Source organism: Bison bison, unplaced genomic scaffold, assembly GCF_000754665.1.
Source record: "Bison bison bison isolate TAMUID 2011002044 unplaced genomic scaffold, Bison_UMD1.0 scf7180017864491, whole genome shotgun sequence".
Lineage (NCBI taxonomy): Eukaryota > Metazoa > Chordata > Mammalia > Artiodactyla > Bovidae > Bison > Bison bison.
The window spans coordinates 9343496-9366007 of record NW_011495050.1 but is presented as its reverse complement, the minus strand read 5'-3'; the positions used below and the strand labels follow the sequence as shown (position 1 = coordinate 9366007).

General features: G+C 35.6%; 1 protein-coding gene across 1 annotated transcript in view; it reads right to left on the bottom strand.

Annotated features, from left to right (window-relative positions):
• Nucleotides 1-22512, bottom strand: part of CSMD3 (CUB and Sushi multiple domains 3) — a 1491512-nt gene that overhangs the window by 522800 nt on the left and 946200 nt on the right. Inside the window, exons 14-16 of the mRNA XM_010863441.1 lie at nucleotides 11240-11422; nucleotides 7251-7577; nucleotides 2766-2960 (exon numbers count right to left, since the gene is read on the bottom strand). Of these exons, the coding sequence (XP_010861743.1) occupies nucleotides 2766-2960; nucleotides 7251-7577; nucleotides 11240-11422 (705 nt within the window). The remainder of the gene's footprint in view (nucleotides 1-2765; nucleotides 2961-7250; nucleotides 7578-11239; nucleotides 11423-22512) is intronic.

Genomic DNA, 22512 nt, shown 5'->3' with positions numbered 1-22512 from the left:
AGAAAGAAAAAAGAATGAACTTAGAAAAAGAAAAAAAAAAAGCTTTCCTCAGCTAATCTCAGGCTTTTTTTTTGTTAGTACCTAAATAGAATTCTGGAAAAACTAAAGGAAATCTTTAGAAACCTTAATTAGAGTCTTAGAAATGAAACCCACCAGAGTTAGCTACAAAGGAACTGACAGTAGTCTGTTTTATCCAGTGGAAACTGGCTCAAAACAGCCTGGGATATGGCAAGTAATCTGGCAAGTGCCAGGGTAAGACTGCTTCCAGCCCACTACCATTCTGCCCTCCCTGGCTCCAGTCTTATCCTTAGTGATGTTCCCACTTAGTGTTGGATCCAGGAATTGGCAGGTGAATTTTACTCACATATGCAAAAAAATATTCTTCTCCTTTGAAAAATTTATACAGTTCTCTTTAGGAATCTGAGACCCTGTTGGCCTGTGCCAAATGAGAATTCTGAGTATTTTGTTTCACTTATTTTTAAAAGTTAAATACCATTCATTTTTCATGGTGAAAAGTCTCATTGAAACTGCTCTCTCACATAAAGTAGCAATTCATCAAATGATCTGTTGATGTCAACCTCATTATTTTTACCGCTCCATGCATCCAGGCACCAAACAGCTCCTAAACCAATATCTAAGTTAGCCAAGCGAGGACTCAGTGAGATCCAATTATCTGGAGGTGGTCTCTATGTTTGTCCACTGAGACTGTAAATAACCCCATGCTGGGAGGGGCTCAAGTCATGTCACTTCTAAACTGAAGTGGTTTCCTGTTGCCACAGGATAATTTTTAATCTCCTTAGTGCTGTTTACAAAGTATTACATGCTTCAGCAGCCTCTGAATTCATCAAGTCCCGTCCCTCTATCTTCCACTCCAGTCATACTAAACCAATGCTATGCCTTCTTCCTAAAACAAACTTTTATCTCCTACTTTTCCCTCAAATACTAATGCAGACTTTCCTGACTGATTTCCCAAGTCTAGGCTGGGCACTAGGTTAAAAGAATGATGAGCTCTGGGCAAAGCATTATGGAAAAACTTGAATGTTACTCCTTTTATTTTAGTCCTGCATTGTGCAGATTCATTATGCATTTTAAACATAATAGCATAGTCATAGCCATTGTTAGGGTAACCCCTATGAAGTCCATAATATTTGAAGTTTGGAAAAGAACAGTGAAGTCATCTAGTTTGGCCCTCTGATGTTAATATGAAGAAGTGATTAGAAAAGGAGGGAGGTGCTAATTGAAGGCGCTAAGGGGAAAACTTAATTGCATGGTCTGGATTATTTCATCATGAGACATTATGAAAATGCTCAGTTCAATGAAACTCAATATTTATAGGTAATAGCTGAATTATTCAATTAAATTGGTTATACTTTTAGAAAGTATGTATTAAACATTCCCAATTTATTAGCTAGAAATTGAGAAAACGAAGGTCCAATGTCAGTCTGGGCACAGCTAAGAAAAATAATTGGGAAAGCAAAGAAAATAAGAAACCACTCAAAATTGCCACCTAAAATCACTAAATGGTGATCTATTGAAAGGTGCTTAATAATTCTAGTTCATCTATGTCTTATTAAAAGTTCTTTCATATATATTTTTTATAAAATGGTTATGTAACCTTAGAGTAGGAGAAAAATGTAATGCAAAATGTTAATTCCTACTGTGTCAATTCTAACTAAAACCCAGCCCACATTCACTCTTAGAGATTCTATATTAAAACACTACATACTTGCTATATAATAGTATCCTTAAGATAATCATCTTTCCCTTTTACCAAGATGATTTGCGAGTTTATGTGAGTATATATATTCAAAGATATATCGATACTCACAAACATTGCATGTATATATATGTGCTATATATATACATATATAATACATATTTTGTCTTGAACATTCTTGACTACATTATATTACATTCAAATCAAAATTGAAAAAAAAATGTTCAGTAAACTATTCCTATAAAATTATACATTTTAAATAACAGGTGCTTTAGCATAAACTTATTCATTGTAATTAATAATAATACATTTTTGAAAATAAATGTATATCATGAATAGTTAAAATACCAAGAAAAAAATGACTGGAAAAATAAAGTTTACTCAGCTATAATTATGAAATATATTGAAGGTAACCTGCATGTGCAACTAATATTTACTGTTTATTAGTGTATATATTTTAATAAGTACTTCTTTTAAAAGGAGTTTCTATAATAGGTTCCAGTTTCATCCATCTCATTAGAACTGATTCAAATGTATTCTTTTTAATGGCTGAGTAATACTCCATTGTGTATATGTACCATAGCTTTCTTATCCATTCATCTGCTGATGGGCATCTAGGTTGCTTCCATGTCCTGGCTATTACAAGGTTGGATGCACGGTACTGGATGCTTGGGGCTGGTGCACTGGGATGACCCAGAGGGAGGGTAGGGGAGGGAGGAGGGAGGAGGGTTCAGGATGGGGAAGGCGGGTATACCTGTGGCGGATTCATTTCGATATTTGGCAAAACTAATACAATATTGTAAAGTTTAAAAATAAAATAAAATTTAAAAAAAAGAATATGACAAAAAAAATAAAAGGAGTTTCTAAAAGATTTCTAAAAGTTAAAATAATAAATATTAAATGTGTAATTTGCAAACTATATGTCTAAAGAAAAATACTAAATGATATTTTAAGATTACAACAGTCCTGGCAGAACAATGCTTTCCTGTTATGGTTTCTAGTGCATTGTGACGATGGAATTGTATTTTTCACTGAGCGTTGTGCTTACCTCCACATCTTGGAATTGGGCCACTCCACATCACTTTTCCATCCATTAGTATACATGTAATTGTTTCTGTTCCCTGGGTTTTAATAAATCCTTCTTCACAAATAACTGAAATTGAACTTCCTAATTGAAAGTTGTCCCCAAATCTCCTTGCATTGATTGGTATTCCAGGATCAGGACACTCATTATGTCCAAATGCTTGAGAACAGCAAAAGAAGAGAAAAACATACAAACTAGTAGTATGAAACAGAACCTTGAGTATCTGGGTGATAAAAATTGAATTTTAGAAAGGTTATGTTCATTACTAGAAAAGCCCTTATTTATTAAAAAAAAAAAAAAATAGAGAGACTCTCCTCTGACCACACCTGTTTCTCTCTGATGTGTAATAGATGTATTGGTGTTAAAATAAGAACTGCATGATAAAATTACAATATTTCAAAGTAGAATTGTTTCTGCTTATTTCTTGAAATCATTAGCTTTATCTAAGTAAAATTTCCAGGTTAAGTTGAACAAAATTCCAATTAATGTGAATACAGAACAGATTGACTACATGTCCTTGAAAAGTTCTGCTGTGATTCATTGTTTGGAATAAAGAGATAGTCTCATTGTGAGAATTAACATGAAATGTTTCAATCTAGTATAAAGTCTTTCAATTTTTCAATAATTTTCCATATATCATTTATTCTCTGCCATCTAGGAAAAGGGAAGAGAGCTAATTCTTTTACAATCACTATGTTCTAGGCACTGTGATAGAAGCTGTAGATATTATACATTATCACATCACTTAACATGTAGAATAACCTGATAGCTATTTACTCTAAAGAGTAATGTGAAATTCAGAAAAAGTATTAATAATTTGCCTCAGATCATTAAGATACTATTGAAATGTATCCCCTGGTCTGGCTTTAAATTTTTTCTCCACAATATATTCTGTCTTGGATCATTTATCTCATGTCTCTCAAACGAATGCAAGTTTCTTGGTTCAGGGTCACTATCTTATTTCACCTTGTATCATCCAGGATGTGTATTTAGCCCCATCCCAGCAAGTAGCAGAATTGTAAGGACAATGTGTTTACTTAAATTTTTCATAGATTATACGTTACATGAGCCCTATAAATTTGCATTGTAAGTGTTTAAATTAGTATAATATAAATGGAAGAATATTTAAAGTAGCAAAGTCTAAATATGTAAAGTCTATTTCATGAGGCATATACAATTTAATATATTCATACCACATGAGTACATGCAATTATTTCAATTTTTCACTAAATCATCACTGATATTGTTCATAAGTTATATAATTGTATTATCCATCTCCTCATTTTTAAGTTAAACAGTACAAAATAATGCTAAGTGAAAGTAAAGTAGTTCAGTCGTGTCTGACTCTTTGTGACCCCCGTGGACTGTAGCCTACCAGGCTTCTCTGTCCATGGGATTCTCCAGGCAAGGATATTGGAGTGGGTTGCCATTTCCTTCTCCAGGGATCTTCCCAACCCAGGGATTGAACCAGGGTCTCCCACACTGCAGGCAGACGCTTTACCCTCTGAGCCACCAGGGAAGCCCTTTCACTTTCACTTTCAATACAAAATAATATTAAGTAAATTCTAAAATGTATAACATTTATTTTGAATGTACACTTATTTCTAATTTCTTTCTGTTGTGCTTTTTAAAAGCATAATTTTGATTAAGTCTGGTTGCTCCTGAATATAACATCTGCTATATAATTTTTCAGGAAAAAACAATCAGTAGAAAGCATGGGAGTAAGAATTTGAATACAATGGGTTAAATCACTTACTAGAAAAACAGAACAAGGAACAAAATAAATATTTCCATAATATCTTCAAGGTACCATAAATATTAAAGTTAAAAATATTATGCATTTAAGGAAATTCCCTGGCAGTCCAGTGCTTAGGACTTGGTGAGACCCAGAGTTCATTGTAAAGTTGGAACTATGATCCCTGTTTAGCCAAAAAAAAAAAAAAAAGAAAGAAAACAAGATATATGCATTTACAACAACATAAAAAGTGTAAATAGAAAAATGCATATATTGTCTATTTATACATATATATGAAATATTTTAAAAGGAACTTACAGATAAAGCAACTAATTTATAGAGAGGGTCTATATAACACATCATGGCTAAATTAACTTGAACAATGTGCAATTACACATTGACAACTTTTGAGTGCCAGTATTCACTAAGAGTGTCATCTTGAAAAGACAATAATCACATTTAGTTACTAATCGACAAAGCTCAGCACTGAATGTGCTGGGGCAAGGGTTTGGGGGAGGAGGGTGGAATTTTTTTCAAAGAGCAGGAAATTAAATTCTATTATAATGTGACACAAATATTAACTCAAGTTGGTCACTCAGTATCTGATGGAGTATGGTACTTTTGCCCATAAACAATAAAAATCACTGACATTCTATAGCTTCAGGTAATATATGTGGAAATAGAAGTTTCAGTATGTACATTTGTTAACATACTAAGGTATTTTCTTTATGTGATTCTTTTTCTATATTTATATCATGTTATTTTCAGAAAATAATATTCATCTTTTGAAACACAAAAAAATGTGGATGACAGAAAGACAATAGCTAAATAACCTCAAAGAATTAAAACTAGAACAATAAAATGAGCACAGTAATACAACAAGAATTTTCAAGGGAATAGCTCAGAAGGCAACTAAACAATAACTGCTAATGTTTGTTGAGCATTTATTAGGTATATATAATGAATTGTTTACATGTATTATCCTACTCTGATTAAATAAAATTCATATTTTATGGCATAATAAATATTTAAACATAGATTTTGTTTTCCTCCACCCTCTTGGGCCTCTTTCTTCCTATTCAGTGTATATTGTGCATCTCCATTAACAAGACCTCCTTAGGAGATATTGCTGCTGCTGCTAAGTCGCTTCAGTCATGTCCGACTCTGTGTGACCCCATAGACGGCAGCCCACCAGGCTCCCCCGTCCCTGGGATTCTCCAGGCAAGAACACTGGAGTGGGTTGCCATTTCCTTCTCCAATGCATGAAAGTGAAAGTGAAGTCGCTCAGTCGTGACTGACTCTTAATGACCTCATGGACTACAGCCTACCAGGCTCCTCCATCCCTGGGATTCTTCAGGCAAGAACACTGGAGTGGGTTGACATTTCCTTCTCCAATGTAAGAAAGTGAAAGTCAAAGTGAAGTCACTTAGTCGTGTTCGACTCTTCGCGACCCCACGGACTGCAGCCTACCAGGCTCCTCCGTCCATGGGATTTGCCAGGCAAGAGTACTGGAGTGGGTTGTCATTGCCTTCTCCACCTTAGGAGATAACATTCCTTCTTAATCTCATAAGGGATCATGACTTGCTTTGTATACTGTCTCAAAAAATTGTCTAACTATGCTTTGACCTCTAACAGTGGAACAGTCCTCAGAGCTTTCTGAAAGACTGTCTCCCAGGTTATAATCCACAGGTTGCCTTCAAAAAATTTTTTCATTTCTTTCTTAGATTATTTATATTAGCCAATACATTAGCTTATTCTATTAAATCTAAACCACTGATTATTTTTTGTTTTTTAATTGACAACTCCTTACAAAAACTCATTATAACTTTATTGATGGGAATGCTGAGGCTCTGTTGTTAAACCTAAAAATGTATTACAGCAAAGCCAAGATTTGAAGTTCCATAGACTGATTTTGGAGAAGTCAATGGCACCCCACTCCAGTACTCTTGCCTGGAAAATCCCATGGACGGAGGAGCCTGGTGGGCTGCAATCCATGGGGTCGCTAAGAGTAGGACACGACTGAGCGACTTCACTTTCACTTTCATGCATTGGAGAAGGAAATGGCAACCCACTCCAGCGTTCTTGTCTGGAGAATCCCAGGGACGGGGGAGCCTGGTGGGCTGCAGTCTATGGGGTCGCACAGAGTTGGACATGACTGAAGCGACTTAGCAGCAGCAGCAGCAGCAGACTGATTTTAGAGCTGATCTTAATCACTAAGGTACCATCCACATAGTGGCTTTGCTATGTCAATTTAGTAATTCACTGCCCCCAAATTAGTAATTTCCTTCTCTGTGAGACTTTGATAGTCTAGTGAATTTTATCTTTGGAATTATAACTGTGTTGTCATTATTTGTTTAAAATTCTCTACTGATTTATGAGTATCCTGAAGGAAGCTATGTTTGCATACCAAAATAGGGAAATATGTATAGTAGATGTCAGATCATGCTTATGTGATTTCATAAAATGAGTTAGTATATTGGCTGATATAAAATTATATTTGAAATATATCTTCTTAATATAATGCCTCCTAAAAGGAGAAATGACACAATGAGTTAAAATATGGTTAGAATCAAGGACTAAAAGACCACCCCAATAGAAATTATATATACAATGTGTTCAAATTTCCTTATCTGAGGAACAAGAGGACTGTTTTGTATGATTTCCTTTCAAGTTCTAATTTATAGGAATATGTTACACAGAAAAATTAAACTTACTGTTGTAAGTGATGTTAAAGCCACGTCCTGACATTGAGTGGTCAGCTTGAAATTCCAACCGTAGTATATGACTATTACTAGTAAGATGAGAAGGCACTTCAGCCCCAGTAAAGGTTCCAAGAATTGGGGAGTCTGGAGAGTCCCCGTCTTTAACAGCAAGGAAGTCAAACTGGGATTCCAGATCAAAGTCATTGAAAGAAAGGTGTATTCGACTTCCTGGATCAGAGATTATTGTCCAGATGCAATTTAAATTATTTCCATACCCTTCTGGATAATCAGGAGAAAGGACTGTTCCCATTGGTGCAGTAAAGTTAGAGAGGCAAGGAACTGTTAAAATAGGAAAATCATAAAATATAATAAATGTTCAAAAGTAATACAGTATCTAAATTTGCCATTGTTAATAATTACAATAATCAATTAGAAGTTTGAAAAAAATATTAAACAATGTAATCTGTCTTATAAAACAGAAAAAAAATTGTTACTGTTTGCACATTATTAGGGAAGGCAACTAGTACCTTGAATTACTGTATGTTAAATATCCACAAAATCATAACTGGAGTAATAACAATTTATTTTGACATTTATCATGTCCATGTTAGAGTATGGTGCAAAATTTAGTTTCTGTACTTCAAAAAATATTGGAGAAGAATATAGACATTTCCATAGAAAGCTCACAAAATGATTGAAAACAAACAAACAAAAATAATATGTAGGTACTAACATTACCAGGATGATACAACCTGAAGAAAACTTGGAATAAGGGTAATAACTAGGTGAACTTGATTCCTATCATGGGCATGGGATGCTCTGATAGCTTCTAACACAGATAAGGAGATGAATTAACACACGATAGTGGCTAACATTGGAAAGACAACTAAATAATAATTTTCATATCATAGTAAGGCTAGTCTTTATTTCCCTGCAGATTTTTTTTTAAACTTTGAAAAAATCTGATTTAAAGGTTCACACAGAAAAGTTAGAAAGCAGAGGAAGGATAAGAAAAAATGATCTATCACACAGAGGAAATCATAGTTTAAAAAAGTATTATATTTTTCCAGTGTTTCTTCTTACATATTTTTAAACAAAATTGAATTTATATGATTTTGTACCATACTTTATTGACAAAGGATATGAACTTTGGCCCTCAGAATATTTTGCTAAATTCTTATATATAAAAGTTGTATTATCCTATGCTTAAATATAACAAAAATGTATTAGATAGTGCAACACCCCTACAAGCATGAATACTGTTATTATCTGACCTTTTTATTTAATAAGAAGAATGATATCACAGTGTTTTAATTAGCACTGCTTTGCCTTCTAGTGAAGTTGAAGATTCTATCAGCATGATCGAAAGCTTAATAGTATTTCAAAACACTTTACTTCAAGATCTTTAAATCTAGGTATTCTTCCAAGAAGATAATCTTTGTCTAATATTGCAAAACCTATTAATGTAGTGTATTACATCAAAAATGGAAATATTTTAAATCATTTTAGTAGATGCTAATATTGTGTTTAATATTAAGACTAATTTTAAATAATGCTGACTAGATCAAACTTTAAGAAAATCTAGAGAATACTTTACACAATTTTAAAAAGAATTAACCCCTGAATTCTGATACGTGATAAATATGTAACAAGTAATAATTTCCTTTTTTAACCAACAATAGCTCATTTGAAAATGCAATTGAAAGATAGTTTATGAAGAAAAATAAAGTTATAAAGTACAGGACTATAAAAGGTAAAGACTAGAAATAGTCCTTACAAAAATATGAATAACTCATACAAAGAAAATTATAGACTTGTTGAGAACAGGAAATTTTACAAGGAAAAAGAGGTGCCATGGATGCCATGTTCCTGAATGAGAAAACATTAAATGTATAAATTATATAGAAATTGCTTTTAAATTTCAATCAAAATCCTAACATAATCTCTTTAGAAACTTGATCTAATGTGTTGGCACACAACTTGGCAAAAAATAACAAGGCAAGAATAGATGTGAGAATTTTTATAAGCAAAGTAGCTAATAAGCATAATATTAAGTCATTACCATAAAATTAGCATGACATTCATAGATATATAACACTAGATCAAAAGAAGTTACATAAGAAATGCATTTGATATAATTAAGTGTTTAAAGTATTGTATCGTGTGTGTGCTCACTCAGTTGTGTCCAACTCTTTGCGACTCCATGACCAGGTTCCTCTGTCCATGGGATTTCCCAGACAAGAATACTAGAATAGGTTGCCATTTGCTTTTCCAAAGGATCCTTCTGTCCCAGGGATTGAACCCATGTCTCTTGCACCTCCTACATTAGCAGGGGGATTCTTTACCTGGGAAGCCTAAAGTATTGTGTAGGCATCTACTTAATCTGATAAGGGAGATTAGCATGGTAGATTTGGTCAGTCTTCCCTCATATACTTATAGCTTCCCTTGTAGTTCAGTCGGTAAAGAATCCGCCTGCAATGCAGGAGACCCAGGTTCAATTCCTGGATCGGGGAAATCCCATGGCGAAGGAACTAGCAACCCACTCCAGTATTCTTGCCTGGAGAATCCCATGAAGAGGGGAGCCTGGCAGGTTACAGTTCATGGGGTGACAAGAGTCAGACAGGACTTAGCAACTAAACACCACCACCCTCAAATGTAGATCATTAAATCAGAGATTAGGAAACTAAGGTCTGTGGGCCAAATCTAGCCTGAATTCTACCTTTTCAAATGAAATTTTATTTGACTGTAATCCTGTACTTTCATTTTCCTATTGTCCATGAATGCATTTCCTGCTACACTGACAGAGTTTAGTTGCAAAAGGGACCCACATAACTTACAAAAGCAAAAGTGTTTAAGAGTTCTCATATGTTCATTAGACATCTGTGTTTATTAGAAATTTATTTATCACCTTTAAAAAATGCAATATAAATTTCTACATAATATTTTTCAAATATTAGGAAATATTTGGCTTCTATTCACTTAAAAAGTTCTCAGTACATGTTTAAAGATGCTAAAGAATTTTAAAATGTTAAATAATCAACATTTCCAGTAAAGGAAAACGTGTGTTTTGCAGCACAAATTAAAATTTAGATAAAATGCAGGTGTTGAAAAGTGCTAAATTTTTTAATGTCAGTTATATTTTGAAGTATGTGCTAATGCCCTTGTAGGGAATAAAGGATTTCACAAATGAAAAGCATTATCATTACAAGAGTTGGATACAGATAAAAAAACAAGAAAAATTTAAAATCATTTTAAAACAAGAAAATTATTTTTACTTTCATGTTATGAGCTTATATGTTACCATTTGTATTGAAAACTAAAATCCAAGTTTTCAATTATTGCATTCACACCTGGTAAGCTGTATTTGTTGGTAATGAAGACAGATCTTAATTTAACCTAAAAGTACATCAACAGATAAAACAAATTATATTTTTGCTTCAGCTAAATTGAAATGCTTCAATGTATTTGAAGAAATACATTATTTTAATCCAAGCATATTATAGGCCATAAACATTAATGAATTTTATTCTGTGCAATATAAATAAATGACACTTAACCATGCATTAGTGTGAGCATCTACAAGCAAAAATAAGTTAATGCATTATACATAGAATATAACCTTTAAATATTTTTGTGTTCCTGATTGCAAATAAGCATGTACTATCTCATTAAAAATAAATGAGTCTATTAGAATTAGCTCAGATATATAATTTCCATAAGAAGTATGCTATCTATAAAGTATAAAATGCCACCAATAAAGTGTTATGAGAACATATGGAAAATATACTTTGCAATTACCAAATGAACTATGTTAACTTTATTTAAATCTGCAAAGAAATTTATAGTTTGGCATAAGCACACTTGTTAAAGAGAGTACCAAAAAGTGCTACTCGTTCAAAAATAATTACACGGTTCCAGTTCTTTGCAATTAATTACAAAAGCAATTATATGCAAGGACAGGGTAACATATGCTATCTGGAAGCAAAGCATTTGGTACTCACAGATACAGATGGGTATGTTTGCAGACCATTGGTTATTTTCTTGACAAACAATGGATTTCTCTCCAATTAATTCAAATCCAAACTGGCATTCGAACCTTAAAACATCACGGTTAGAAAATCCATCACCTTCCCTAATTCCATATAAGGGTGTACCAGGATCACCACAACTTTCTTTTTCAATTTCTGTAACAATAGATGATATGTCAGATTTCAAGGGTTTCAGACATACGATATCCATATAGTCAATTTAGAGACATACATTCTCTATAGTCAGGATATTTCAGAGCAAAAGATGAAAATGTTCTCCCAGTCTTAATCTTCTTTTGCTATGGTTATGATGTAATTATCTTTAGGGAACACTTAGTATTTTTCTCTCACTTTGAAAACAGGGAATCAAAGGTCTTCAGAGCTTATGTGGTTGTTCCTAATAGAACAATTATGAACAATATCCAGATTTTCTGTCTATGCTATATACATATAGTACACATAATTACATACATATGTGTTTTCCCCAAATTTCAAAAACTTTTCTTAGTTTTGTAACCTGTACATGGTACAGGAAATTGTTTGATTGAAACTAGAACACAGGGTAACATCCTCTGCCTCTGTGCTCCTAGAACAGTCAGTGAATTCCTTCCACACAGTATCTGCCACTCTCCCTAGTACTTGTTGGTTGAATTACCTTCCCCAACTAGACCCCTTGTAAAGCTCCTTAGAGCAGAGGTCAATTTAGTATTCCTGATTACCCTGACACATTTCTCAACAAATGTTTTTTGGGTGAATTCAATTGAAGGAGTTTGAAAGAAAAAATTCTCTTCAGAGCACATCAAAACACGCTTTCAACATGTGCTCAGTTCAGTTCAGTCACTCAGTCATGTCCAACTCTTTGTGACCCCATGAACCACAGCACGCCAGGCCTCTTTGTCCATCACCAACTCCCGGAGTCCACCCAAACCTATGTCCATCGAGTCAGTGATGCCATCCAACCATCTCATCCTCTGTCGTCCCCTTCTCCTCCTGCCTTCAATCTTTCCCAGCATCAGGGTCTTTTCAAATGAGTCAGCTCTTCACATGAGGTGGCCAAAGTACTGGAGTTTCACCGTCAAGGTCAGTCCTTTCAATGAACACCCAGGACTGATCTCCTTTAGGATAGACTGGTTGGATTTCCTTGCAGTCCAAGGGACTCTCAAGAGTCTTCTCCAACACCATGGTTCAAAAGCATCAATTCTTTGGCACTCAGCTTTCTTTATAGTCCAACTCTCACATCCATACATAACCACTGGAAAAGCCATAGCCTTGACTAGATGGACCTTTGTTGGTAAACTAATGCTTTTTAATATACTGTCTAGGTTGCTCATAACTTTCCTTCCAAGGAGTAAGCATCTTTCAATTTCATGGCTGCAATCACCATCTGCAGTGATTTTGGAGCCCCCCAAAATAAAGTCTGACACTGTTTCCACTGTTTCCCCATCTATTTCCCATGAAGTGATGGGACCAGATGCCATGATCTTAGTTTTCTGAATGTTGAGCTTTAAGCCAAATTTTTCTTTTTTTATTTTTTTTAATATTTTTTAAAATTTTATTTTATTTAACTTTACAATATTGTATTGGTTTTGCCATATATCAAAATGAGTCTGCCACAGGTATACATGTGTTCCCCATCCTGAACCCTCCTCCCTCCTCCCTCCCCATACCATCCCTCTGGGTCGTCCCAGTGCACCAGCCCCAAGCATCCAGTATCATGCATCGAACCTGGACTGGCGACTTGTTTCATATATGATATTATACATATTTCAATGCCATTCTCCCAAATCATCCCACCCTCACCATCTCCCACAGAGTCCAAAAGACTGTTCTATACATCAGTGTCTTTTTTGCTGTCTCGTACACAGGGTTATTGTTACCATCTTTCTAATTCCATATATATGCGTTAGTATACTGTATTGGTGTTTTTCTTTCTGGCTTACTTCACTCTGTATAATAGGCTCCAGTTTCATCCACCTCATTAGAACTGATTCAAATGTATTCTTTTTAATGGCTGAGTAATACTCCATTGTGTATATGTACCACAGCTTTCTTATCCATTCATCTGCTGATGGACATCTAGGTTGCTTCCATGTCCTGGCTATTATAAACAGTGCTGCGATGAACATCGGGGTACATGTGTCTCTTTCCCTTCTGGTTTCCTCAGTGTGTATGACCAGGAGTGGGATTGCTGGATCATAAGGCAGTTCTTTTTCACTCTCCTCTTTCACTTTCCTCAGGAGGCTCTTTAGTTCTTCTTCACTTTCTGCCATAAGGGTGATGTCATCTGCATATCTGAGGTTATTGATATTTCTCCCTGCATCAGGGTCTTTTCATGTGCTCAAGGAAACTTAAGATATCTGGGACCTTCATTGTGGAGTTACGAGGCCAGTTGTAGGTTATTGTGGTGATTGTTTTGGTTTTTAGTTACATGAGGTAACATTAACATAGCCATCCTCAAACAACACCCAGAAATTAACAATTAAATTAAAAAAAAAAAAAACAACTTTGAGATAAAGTTATGATCTCTCTTGACACTCCAATGATCACACACTCCTGGTTCTTCTGTAATCAACCAGTACCAATTTGTCATGCATCTTTCCAGTTCTTTCCCCATGCTTTTACAATTAGACACACACATATAAAATACATATTATTATAAGCATCCATATTTTCATAAATATAAAAATTCACTTCACAAAATCTATGGAGTGTTGCTTTGTGTAAGTATTGTAACTTATACTGCAGTACACTCTCAGCATATTCTATAACATGTTGCTTTTTAATCAAACAATAATTTTGGAGATATTTTTGAATGCCCTTGTATCCTTAGCAGAAAACATAGATAGTTATTGTGATTTCTTTAATACACTGGATTTGATTTGATATTTATTTCTTTCTGTGTCATAGTGACATTGGTCCTTTGGTCTAAATTTTTTGTTGTGCTGTTTCTATATAGACTTCATATCGAAGAAAGATTAGCAATTTTCCAGCATTCATTAGTCTTTTAGGCTAGGTTGTATAACAAGAAAATGATACCTAAGTGTTAGAATTTGCCAAAAAAATAAGCTGAGTGAGTCTGGCATAATTTTGAGGTAGATATCTGACCAGTGTTTCAATATCTTCTAAGGTTATTTCCCTATTAAAAAACATTGGGGAGGATTTAACAACATAAAATCACACACACACACACACACACACACACACATATGTTAGAGAAGTGAAATTTTCCAAAATTTCCAAGTTGATAGTTTAGTAGGGATAGAATTGTGTTATGTAATCTTTAAATATATCTTTACAAAGATAAATTATTAATTTTCTTACTCCTAATGCAAGTTATTTGTGATTAGTCTTCCAGTTTTCTTTTCTTCATATTTACAAAACATTGTCAAATTTACTAGTCTACTCAAACTTCAACTCTTTTGCATTATTTTGTTATTCTTTCTCCACCTTCTTAAGCTTAAGTTTTAGGATTTGTTTCTATATTAGTTTATTTTCAGCCTCTCTTGTTTCCTTAAAAATATGCTTTTTAGTCTATAAATTTTCTTCAGAGTACTGTTTTTGTATTTAGAGCTTTTGTTGCCGTTGTTCACTTCTAAATAGTTTATAGTTTTCATCTTTATTTCCTCTTTGAATCATAAATAGTTTCAAAGTGCTTTTAAATTTATGGGTCTAGGCTATCATTTTGTTGCTGACTTCTAGTGTTATTGCTTTAATAATCAGTATAAGTATATCCAGGTCTCACAGTAAAATATATTCACTAAAATATATTCAATTCAATTTGATATATTTGTCAAATTGAAATAACTTACGTTGTTAATTATCTTTTGTCTACCCTCTCCAACAATTTTTTAAATAACTGTTAAAATTCCAAATAAAGTATGAATTTTTCCAGGTTTATTTGTAGTTCAATCAAGCTCACTTACATAGTTCACATCACATTGAGTCATTCAATTTATTCAGCAAATATCTGAGGACCTATGATATGCTAGATTCTCTTCTAGGTACTATATGGGATAGATAAATGAATAAACAGATAATAATTCCTGCTTCTTAATAGTGTATATTCCACTGGAAGTTCACAAATAATAATAAATAAAAGTCTTATTTTAGAAGGTGATATGTGCTATGGTGGTGGTGCACTTTTATTTATACTTAAAATATGTTGCAATTTCTTGAATATTTAATGATTTATTACCATTTATTGTTTCATAATCTATTACTTTTGTCATGAACATGATTTCCCCCTTTATTTTTATGAGGATATCTAGTATAGTCATTTCAATTAAAAAAATGTTTTTTATCTGTTTCTTTGGGTATAAGCAGAAGTCTGCTTCAAGTGTAGCAGACTAAAGTTTCTTCTGAAGCAGTATATTTGACAATGTATTTGATGAATCATAGTGACTGCAGCCATGAAATTAAAAGACGCTTACTCCTTGGAAGGAAAGTTATGACCACCCTAGATAGCATATTCAAAAGCAGAGACATTACTTTGCCAACAAAGGTCCGTCTAGTCAAGGCTATGGTTTTTCCAGTGGTCATATATGGATGTGAGAGTTGGACTGTGAAGAAGGCTAAGCACCGAAGAATTGATGCTTTTGAACTGTGGTGTTGGATAAGACTCTTGAGAGTCCCTTGGACTGCAAGGAGATCTAACCAGTCCATTCCAAAGGAGATCAGCCCTGGGGTTTCTTTGGAATGATGCTAAAGCTGAAACTCCAGTACTTTGGCCACCTCATGAGAAGAGTTGACTCATTGGATAAGACTCTAATGCTGGGAGGGATTGGGGGCAGGAGGAGAAGGGGACGGCAGAGGATGAGATGGCTGGATGGCATCACCGAGTCGATGGACGTGATTTTGAGTGAACTCCGAGAGTTGGTGATGGACAGGGAGGCCTGGCGTGCTGCGATTCATGGGGTCGCAAAGAGTAGGACACGACTGAGCGACTAAATTGAACTGAATGGTTGTCAAGCCTACGATGACAAGTGCAGGGGGCGATTATTTGAAGGGAAGAACAAAACGGCTGATTTTGAATGAGTGGTCAAATAACTGTTTTTATTGGCTTGCTTCTGTAAACTTCAAGCTTATTTCTTCTAATGTCAGAATCATGTCATATTTCTAGGTATAAATTATCTCCTCTGGTAATCCACGGTGCAGTCCACTTTTATGCTTCACTCTGAGTTGGGGATCCCTCCCTCTTGATAACTACATTTGACTCCATTTTATATCTGGACATTTTGCTCTGGAGCCAAAATATTTTCTTCTGTAGTGATTACTCAGTTTCTCAAGATTATCAGTGGCCTTTTCTCTGGAGGTTTCTGGTCCCAGTGAATGATGGCTTCTTAGGCAGAAAGTGTAACAACAGCAGCCCATAGAGGCACTGGTTTATGAAATTCTCAGCTTGTCTCTATATTCCATATATATATGCGCTTATTTATGGTTCTCAGAAATCCCCAATAGCCTTACAATAACTGAAAGGTTCTCTTCTTAAGCACCAGATTTTTGGGTTTTTTAAAAAATATGTTTTATATCATCTTTGGGCTAGCAATGAGAATAGGTGCTTACTCTACTATACTATTTTGAAACTATTTTTTTTCTTTGCTCCTTTAAAACAATAATATACTTTCAAATGAAGATATAATATTGAAGTTGCAATATTCTCTTAGACTGAGAAACAACATACAATAAGAAAAAACAACATACAATAAAAAAAAAAAAACCCTGATAGCTCAGTTGGTAAAGAATCTGCCTGAAATGCAGGAGACCCTGTTTCAATTCCTGGGTCAGGAAGATCCACTGGAGAAGGGATAGGCTACCCACTCCAGTTTTCTGGCCTCGGGACTGTATAGTCCATGGGGTCCCAAAGAGTTGGACACAACTGAGCAACTTTCACTTTCTTTCACTTATTTTATATCATTGCCTTTGAAATTATTTTCTATCAAGGCAAGACTAATATCTGAATAAATAATTCATATACAACAGATGAGTCTTATAATAGAGTTTTGCACAAAAATCAGTTATTAATAATAATAACTACCATTTATTTTACATAGAAATTATACTGATATTATGAAAAAATCTTTTTAAAATATTTAATCCTCATAACAAATATATAATGGAACTATTATCATCTATACTGATAAAAAAAAAAAAAATCCGAGAAGTTAAGTAATGCTCAGAGAAATAATGCTGCAGACTGAATATTTTTGTCTACCTCTATAGCGAAACATAATCCCCAATGTGATGATATTTTGAGGTGGAGTCTTTGGAAGGTGATAAGGTCATGAGGGTGGAGCCTCCATAAATAGCATTTCTGCCCTTAGAAAAGAAAGAATTCACAAAGGTCCCTTACCTATCTAGCCATGTGAGGACACAGGAAAAAAATCAGCCATCTGTGAACCAGGAAATGGGCTCTTATCAAACACTGAATTTCCCAGCATCTTGATCTTAGACTTAGTTTTCATACTTGTTTATAAGCCTCCCAGTCTGCAGTATTTTTTGTTATAACAGTAAAAACAGATAAGATATAAATATTAACTTGCCCAGTTTCACAAGATCAATAGCAGAGTTTAGGTCTGTCTGAGTCTATAGCCATAATCCCCAAGCTATTGCAAAGAAAATTTCATTCATTAATTACTCATTTATGAAACATTTGTTTAGTTTCTAATATGTATCAAAAATAAGACTAGGCACTAGGAATATGAAGACAAATAAGATGTAGCTTATGTCCTTAAATGAGGGCAAAAGGAGGTACAGCAAAGGCCCCTTGAATTGGAGGTTGACAAATAGATAGAAGTTTCAGAGCAGAGGTGAACCTGAAACTATCTTAGAGCTATTTTACTATGTGAACTGGGGAAGAATAAGGGAGGAAAGGTTTCCTAGGTGGAAAAAGAAGAGAAGTATTAGAGAAGATAAAGTTTTTTCTCTTTCTTTAGATGGGGTGACTTGGTGTTAGGAGTCTGTCTGAGTTCTTTCAAGATATTATAAGAGAATGTTGTTGTTTAGGTGCCATGTCATGTCCGACACTTTTGCTACCCCATGGACTGTAGCCTGCCATGTTCCTCTGTCCATGGGATTCTCCAGGCAAGAAAACTGCAGTGGGTTGCCATGGCTTGTAAACAACAGAAATTTGTTTCTCATAGTTCTGAAAGTTGAAAAGTCCAAGATCAAGGTGTCAGTAGATTCGGTATCTGGACAGGGCTCACTTTCCAGATTCACCAATATCTTCCTGCTGTGTCCTCACATGGTAGAAAGGGCTAGGGAGCTCCTAGGGTACTAATTCCATTTATCAGGCACCCACTCTCATCACTTAGTCACCTCCTAAAGGCCCGTAAACAGATATCATCCATCACATTGGGGATTAGGTTTCAATATGTAAATTTTAGAAACACAAATATTCATCCTATAGCAGAGACAGTGATAGTGGCAACAAGAGTTGAGGAGATAGTGAGGTTAAGTAAGTGATAATGGGGCTAGAGGCCAAACAAGTAGAAGCAAGGCCAAGGAAGCAGCCAGTAAAGTTGTAAGATCAGGTACATATGAGGGGACTGTGCAAATCATGAATGTATTGAGGATAAGGATAGCTAGACTTCTCACTATCCAGAAGGGGATGTAGAAAATTGGAAGGCTACAAAGGATTCTGAGTGGCTGAACTAAAATTGGAGAAACTGATGTTAATTCATGTTTAAAATATAGATATACACAAATAGAGATGAGTGTGCCTGTATTATATCAAACATCACACACATGCACATATATGCATGCACAGATCTTGTCTAGCCCTATCCACTGAGACTCCTAATAACAATAAGTACTTATAGCTTCAAGGACATGATTGCTCACATCCTGGTGTCTGAATACTATTCTTTACTAAAGGAAATCAGGAAACTGCTTCCAGCAGTGGTCAAGGAAACATAAAGGACAAAACTGGAACACCTTGTGTAAAAAGAAATGTTTAAAGAATGATGGGGACATATTGAAAAGACATGCAGGCCAGCCTGAAGGAACTACACTGGCCATTCTAGGGCAGCTTAATCAGTTGTGTCAGCCCCCTACAAATTTGAGGCATGGAACAACCATTGGTATAGTCACCTTTATTTTGTTTATTGCAGCAAAATTGTAGTAGCTCCAGGATCCCCTGGAGCTGGGGATTTGACCCCACAAAATTGCCAGAAACTTCGTCTTCCTCAACAGGTTCTCTAAGGTGCTAAAGTGCCACTTGTAACTGTGGACAATTTAATGTCTGAGAGATGAACTTTGACTACCAAGAAAAAATATGGGAAGGAGAACAGAAGAAATGTTGCTCATCTGTCTTCTCCCAAAACAGGTGGTTTGAAACCACAGCTGGTTCATGAGGTCCACATGGCCAATACACTGTGTTTTTCTTGAGGCTGTGGCTATTCAGTAACTTACTATTTTATATTTGATCCCCCTACTTCCCTGTTATATCTCTTTTTTCCCTTCATTTCTATTGTCTTGGAATTGTACTCTGCCCTCCTCACATAAAGTTTTAGTCTATAAGCTTCATCACAGCCTTTGTTTTCTAGGGACTCAAAGCTAAGATGGGGCTTCCCAGATGGTGTTAGCAGTAAAGAACCGACCTGCCAGTGCAGGAGACATAAGAAAAGTGAGTTCAATCACTGGATTGGGAAGATCCCCTGGAGGAGGGTATGGCAACCTACTCAAGTATCCTTGCCTGGAGAATCCCATGGACAGAGGAACCTGGTGGACTACCACCCATAGAATTGCACAAAATCAGACACTACTGAAGTGACATTGCACACATGTATGCAAAGCTTTAATAAGTAACTTAAAACTGGCAGTCAGTAAAGAAAGTAAGGGATTAGGCTATCTAAAGGTCCCAGGAAATAAGATTATTAGTTCCTGTTATTGAGAGATTATAATTTGACAGCTGCTGCTGCTGCTGCTAAGTCGCTTCAGTCATGTCCGACTCTGTGCGACCCCACAGACGGCAGCCCACCAGGCTCCCCCAGTCCCTGGGATTCTCCAGGCAAGAACACTGGAGTGGGTTGCCATTTCCTTCTCCAATGCAGGGAAGTGAAAAGTGAAAGTGAAGTTGCTCAGTCGTGTCCGACTTTACAGACCCCATGGGCTGCAGCCTACCAGGCTCCTCTGTCCATGGGAGTTTCCAGGCAAGAGTACTGGAGTAGGGTGCCATTGCCTTCTCCATAATTTGACAGGATATTTGCTAAATACTTATCTGCTTTAACTCATGTATCACTTATTATAACACTGAGAGGAAGACCCTATTTATTCTACCTTAATGGGTGAAAAAACAAGGTTCTGAGAAGTTGACCAAGGTCAGATACGTAGAAATAGTTCAAGTCAAGTAAGTTTCCACTCAACATCTACCTGACTCCAATGACCATATGCTGCCATTGTTCAATACTGCTTGAGAGAAAGGACGGAGAGAATACTGTTAGCCAGGCACTGGAATAACTAAGGAAAGAAAATTGCTTCCAGGACTGGAACAGGAAAAAAAAGTAGCAACATTAATTTTAAAAGAGGTTCTTGTCTTGAATATTTCAACACACCAAATCACCTTTATGGCACCAGGGTAATTTATAAACTATCCATATCTCTTCAAATTCTGTACTATGGGAGTCCTCGTGTTTTAAACCTTTTCTGTCTCTTCCTTTTGGTCTGCAACCATTTTCCTACTAACTACTTAAGTGTCAGGCATGTCAGGATATTTTCACATCAACATGTGCTTAGGCAAGATGTCTCAGCCAGGACAGAAGAAACATCCCAGCGAGTAACACCTGGGGAAATTCCTATGCATCTTTTAAGGTCTAACTATACTTCTTTCTGGTCATAGCAAACACCCTCTTCCAATAACACAAGAGAAGACTCTACACATGGACATCACCAGATGGTCAACACTGAAATCAGACTGATTACATTTTTTGCAGCCAAAGATGGAGAAGCTCTATACAGTCAACAAAAACAAGACAAGGAGCTGACTGTAGCTCAGATCATGAACTCCTTATTGCCAAATTCAGACTTAAATTGAAGAAAGTAGGGAAAACCACTAGAACATTCAGGTATGACCTAAATCAAATCCCTTAGGATTATACAGTAGAAGTGAGAAATAGATTTAAGGTCCTAGATCTGATAGATAGACTGCCTGATGAACTATGGACTGAGGTTCGTACATTGTACAGGAGACAGGTATCAAGACCATCCCCAAGAAAAGAAATGCAAGAAAGCAAAATGGCTGTCTGGGGAGGCCTTACAAATAGCTGTGAAAAGAAGAGAAGTGAAGAGCAAAGGAGAAAAGGAAAGATATAAGCATCTGATTGCAGGGTTCCAAAGAATAGCAAGAAGAGATAAGAAAGCCTTCCTCAGCAATCAATGCAAAGAGATAGAGGAAAACAACAGAATGGAAAAGACTAGAGATCTCTTCAAGAAAATTAGAGATACCAAGGGAACATTTCATGCAAAGATGGGCTTGATAAAGGACAGAAATGGTAAGGACCTAACAGAAGCAGAAGATATTAAGAAGAGGTGGCAAGAATGCACAGAAGCGTACAAAAAAGATCTTCATGACCCAGATAATCACGATGGTGTGATCACTCACCTAGAGCCAGACATCCTGGAATGTGAAGTCAAGTGGGCCTTATAAAGCTAGTATAGGTGATGGAATTCCAGTTGAGCTATTTCAAATCCTGAAAGATGATGGTGTGAAAGTTTTGCACTCAATATGCCAGCAAATTTGGAAAACTCAGCAGTGGCCACAGGACTGGAAAATGTCAGTTTTTATTCCAATCCCAAAGAAAGGCAATGCCAAAGAATGCTCAAACTACCGCACAATTGTACTCATCTCACACGCTAGTAAAGTAATGCTCAAAATTCTCCAAGCCAGGCTTCAGCAATATGTGAACCGTGAACTTCTATTTGTTCAAGCTGGTTTAAGAAAAGGCAGAGGAACCAGAGATCAAATTGCCAACATTTGCTGGATCATGGAAAAAGCCAGAGAGTTCCAGAAAAACATCTATTTCTGCATTATTGACTATGCCAAAGGCTTTGACTGTGTGGATCACAATAAACTGAGGAAAATTCTGAAAGAGATGGGAATACCAGATCACCTGACCTGCCTCTTGAGAAAACAATATGCAGGTCAGGAAGCAATAGTTAGAACTGGCCATGGAACAACAGACTGGTTCCAAATAGGAAAAGGAGTACGTCAAGGCTGTATATTGTCACCCTGCTTATTTAAATTATATGCA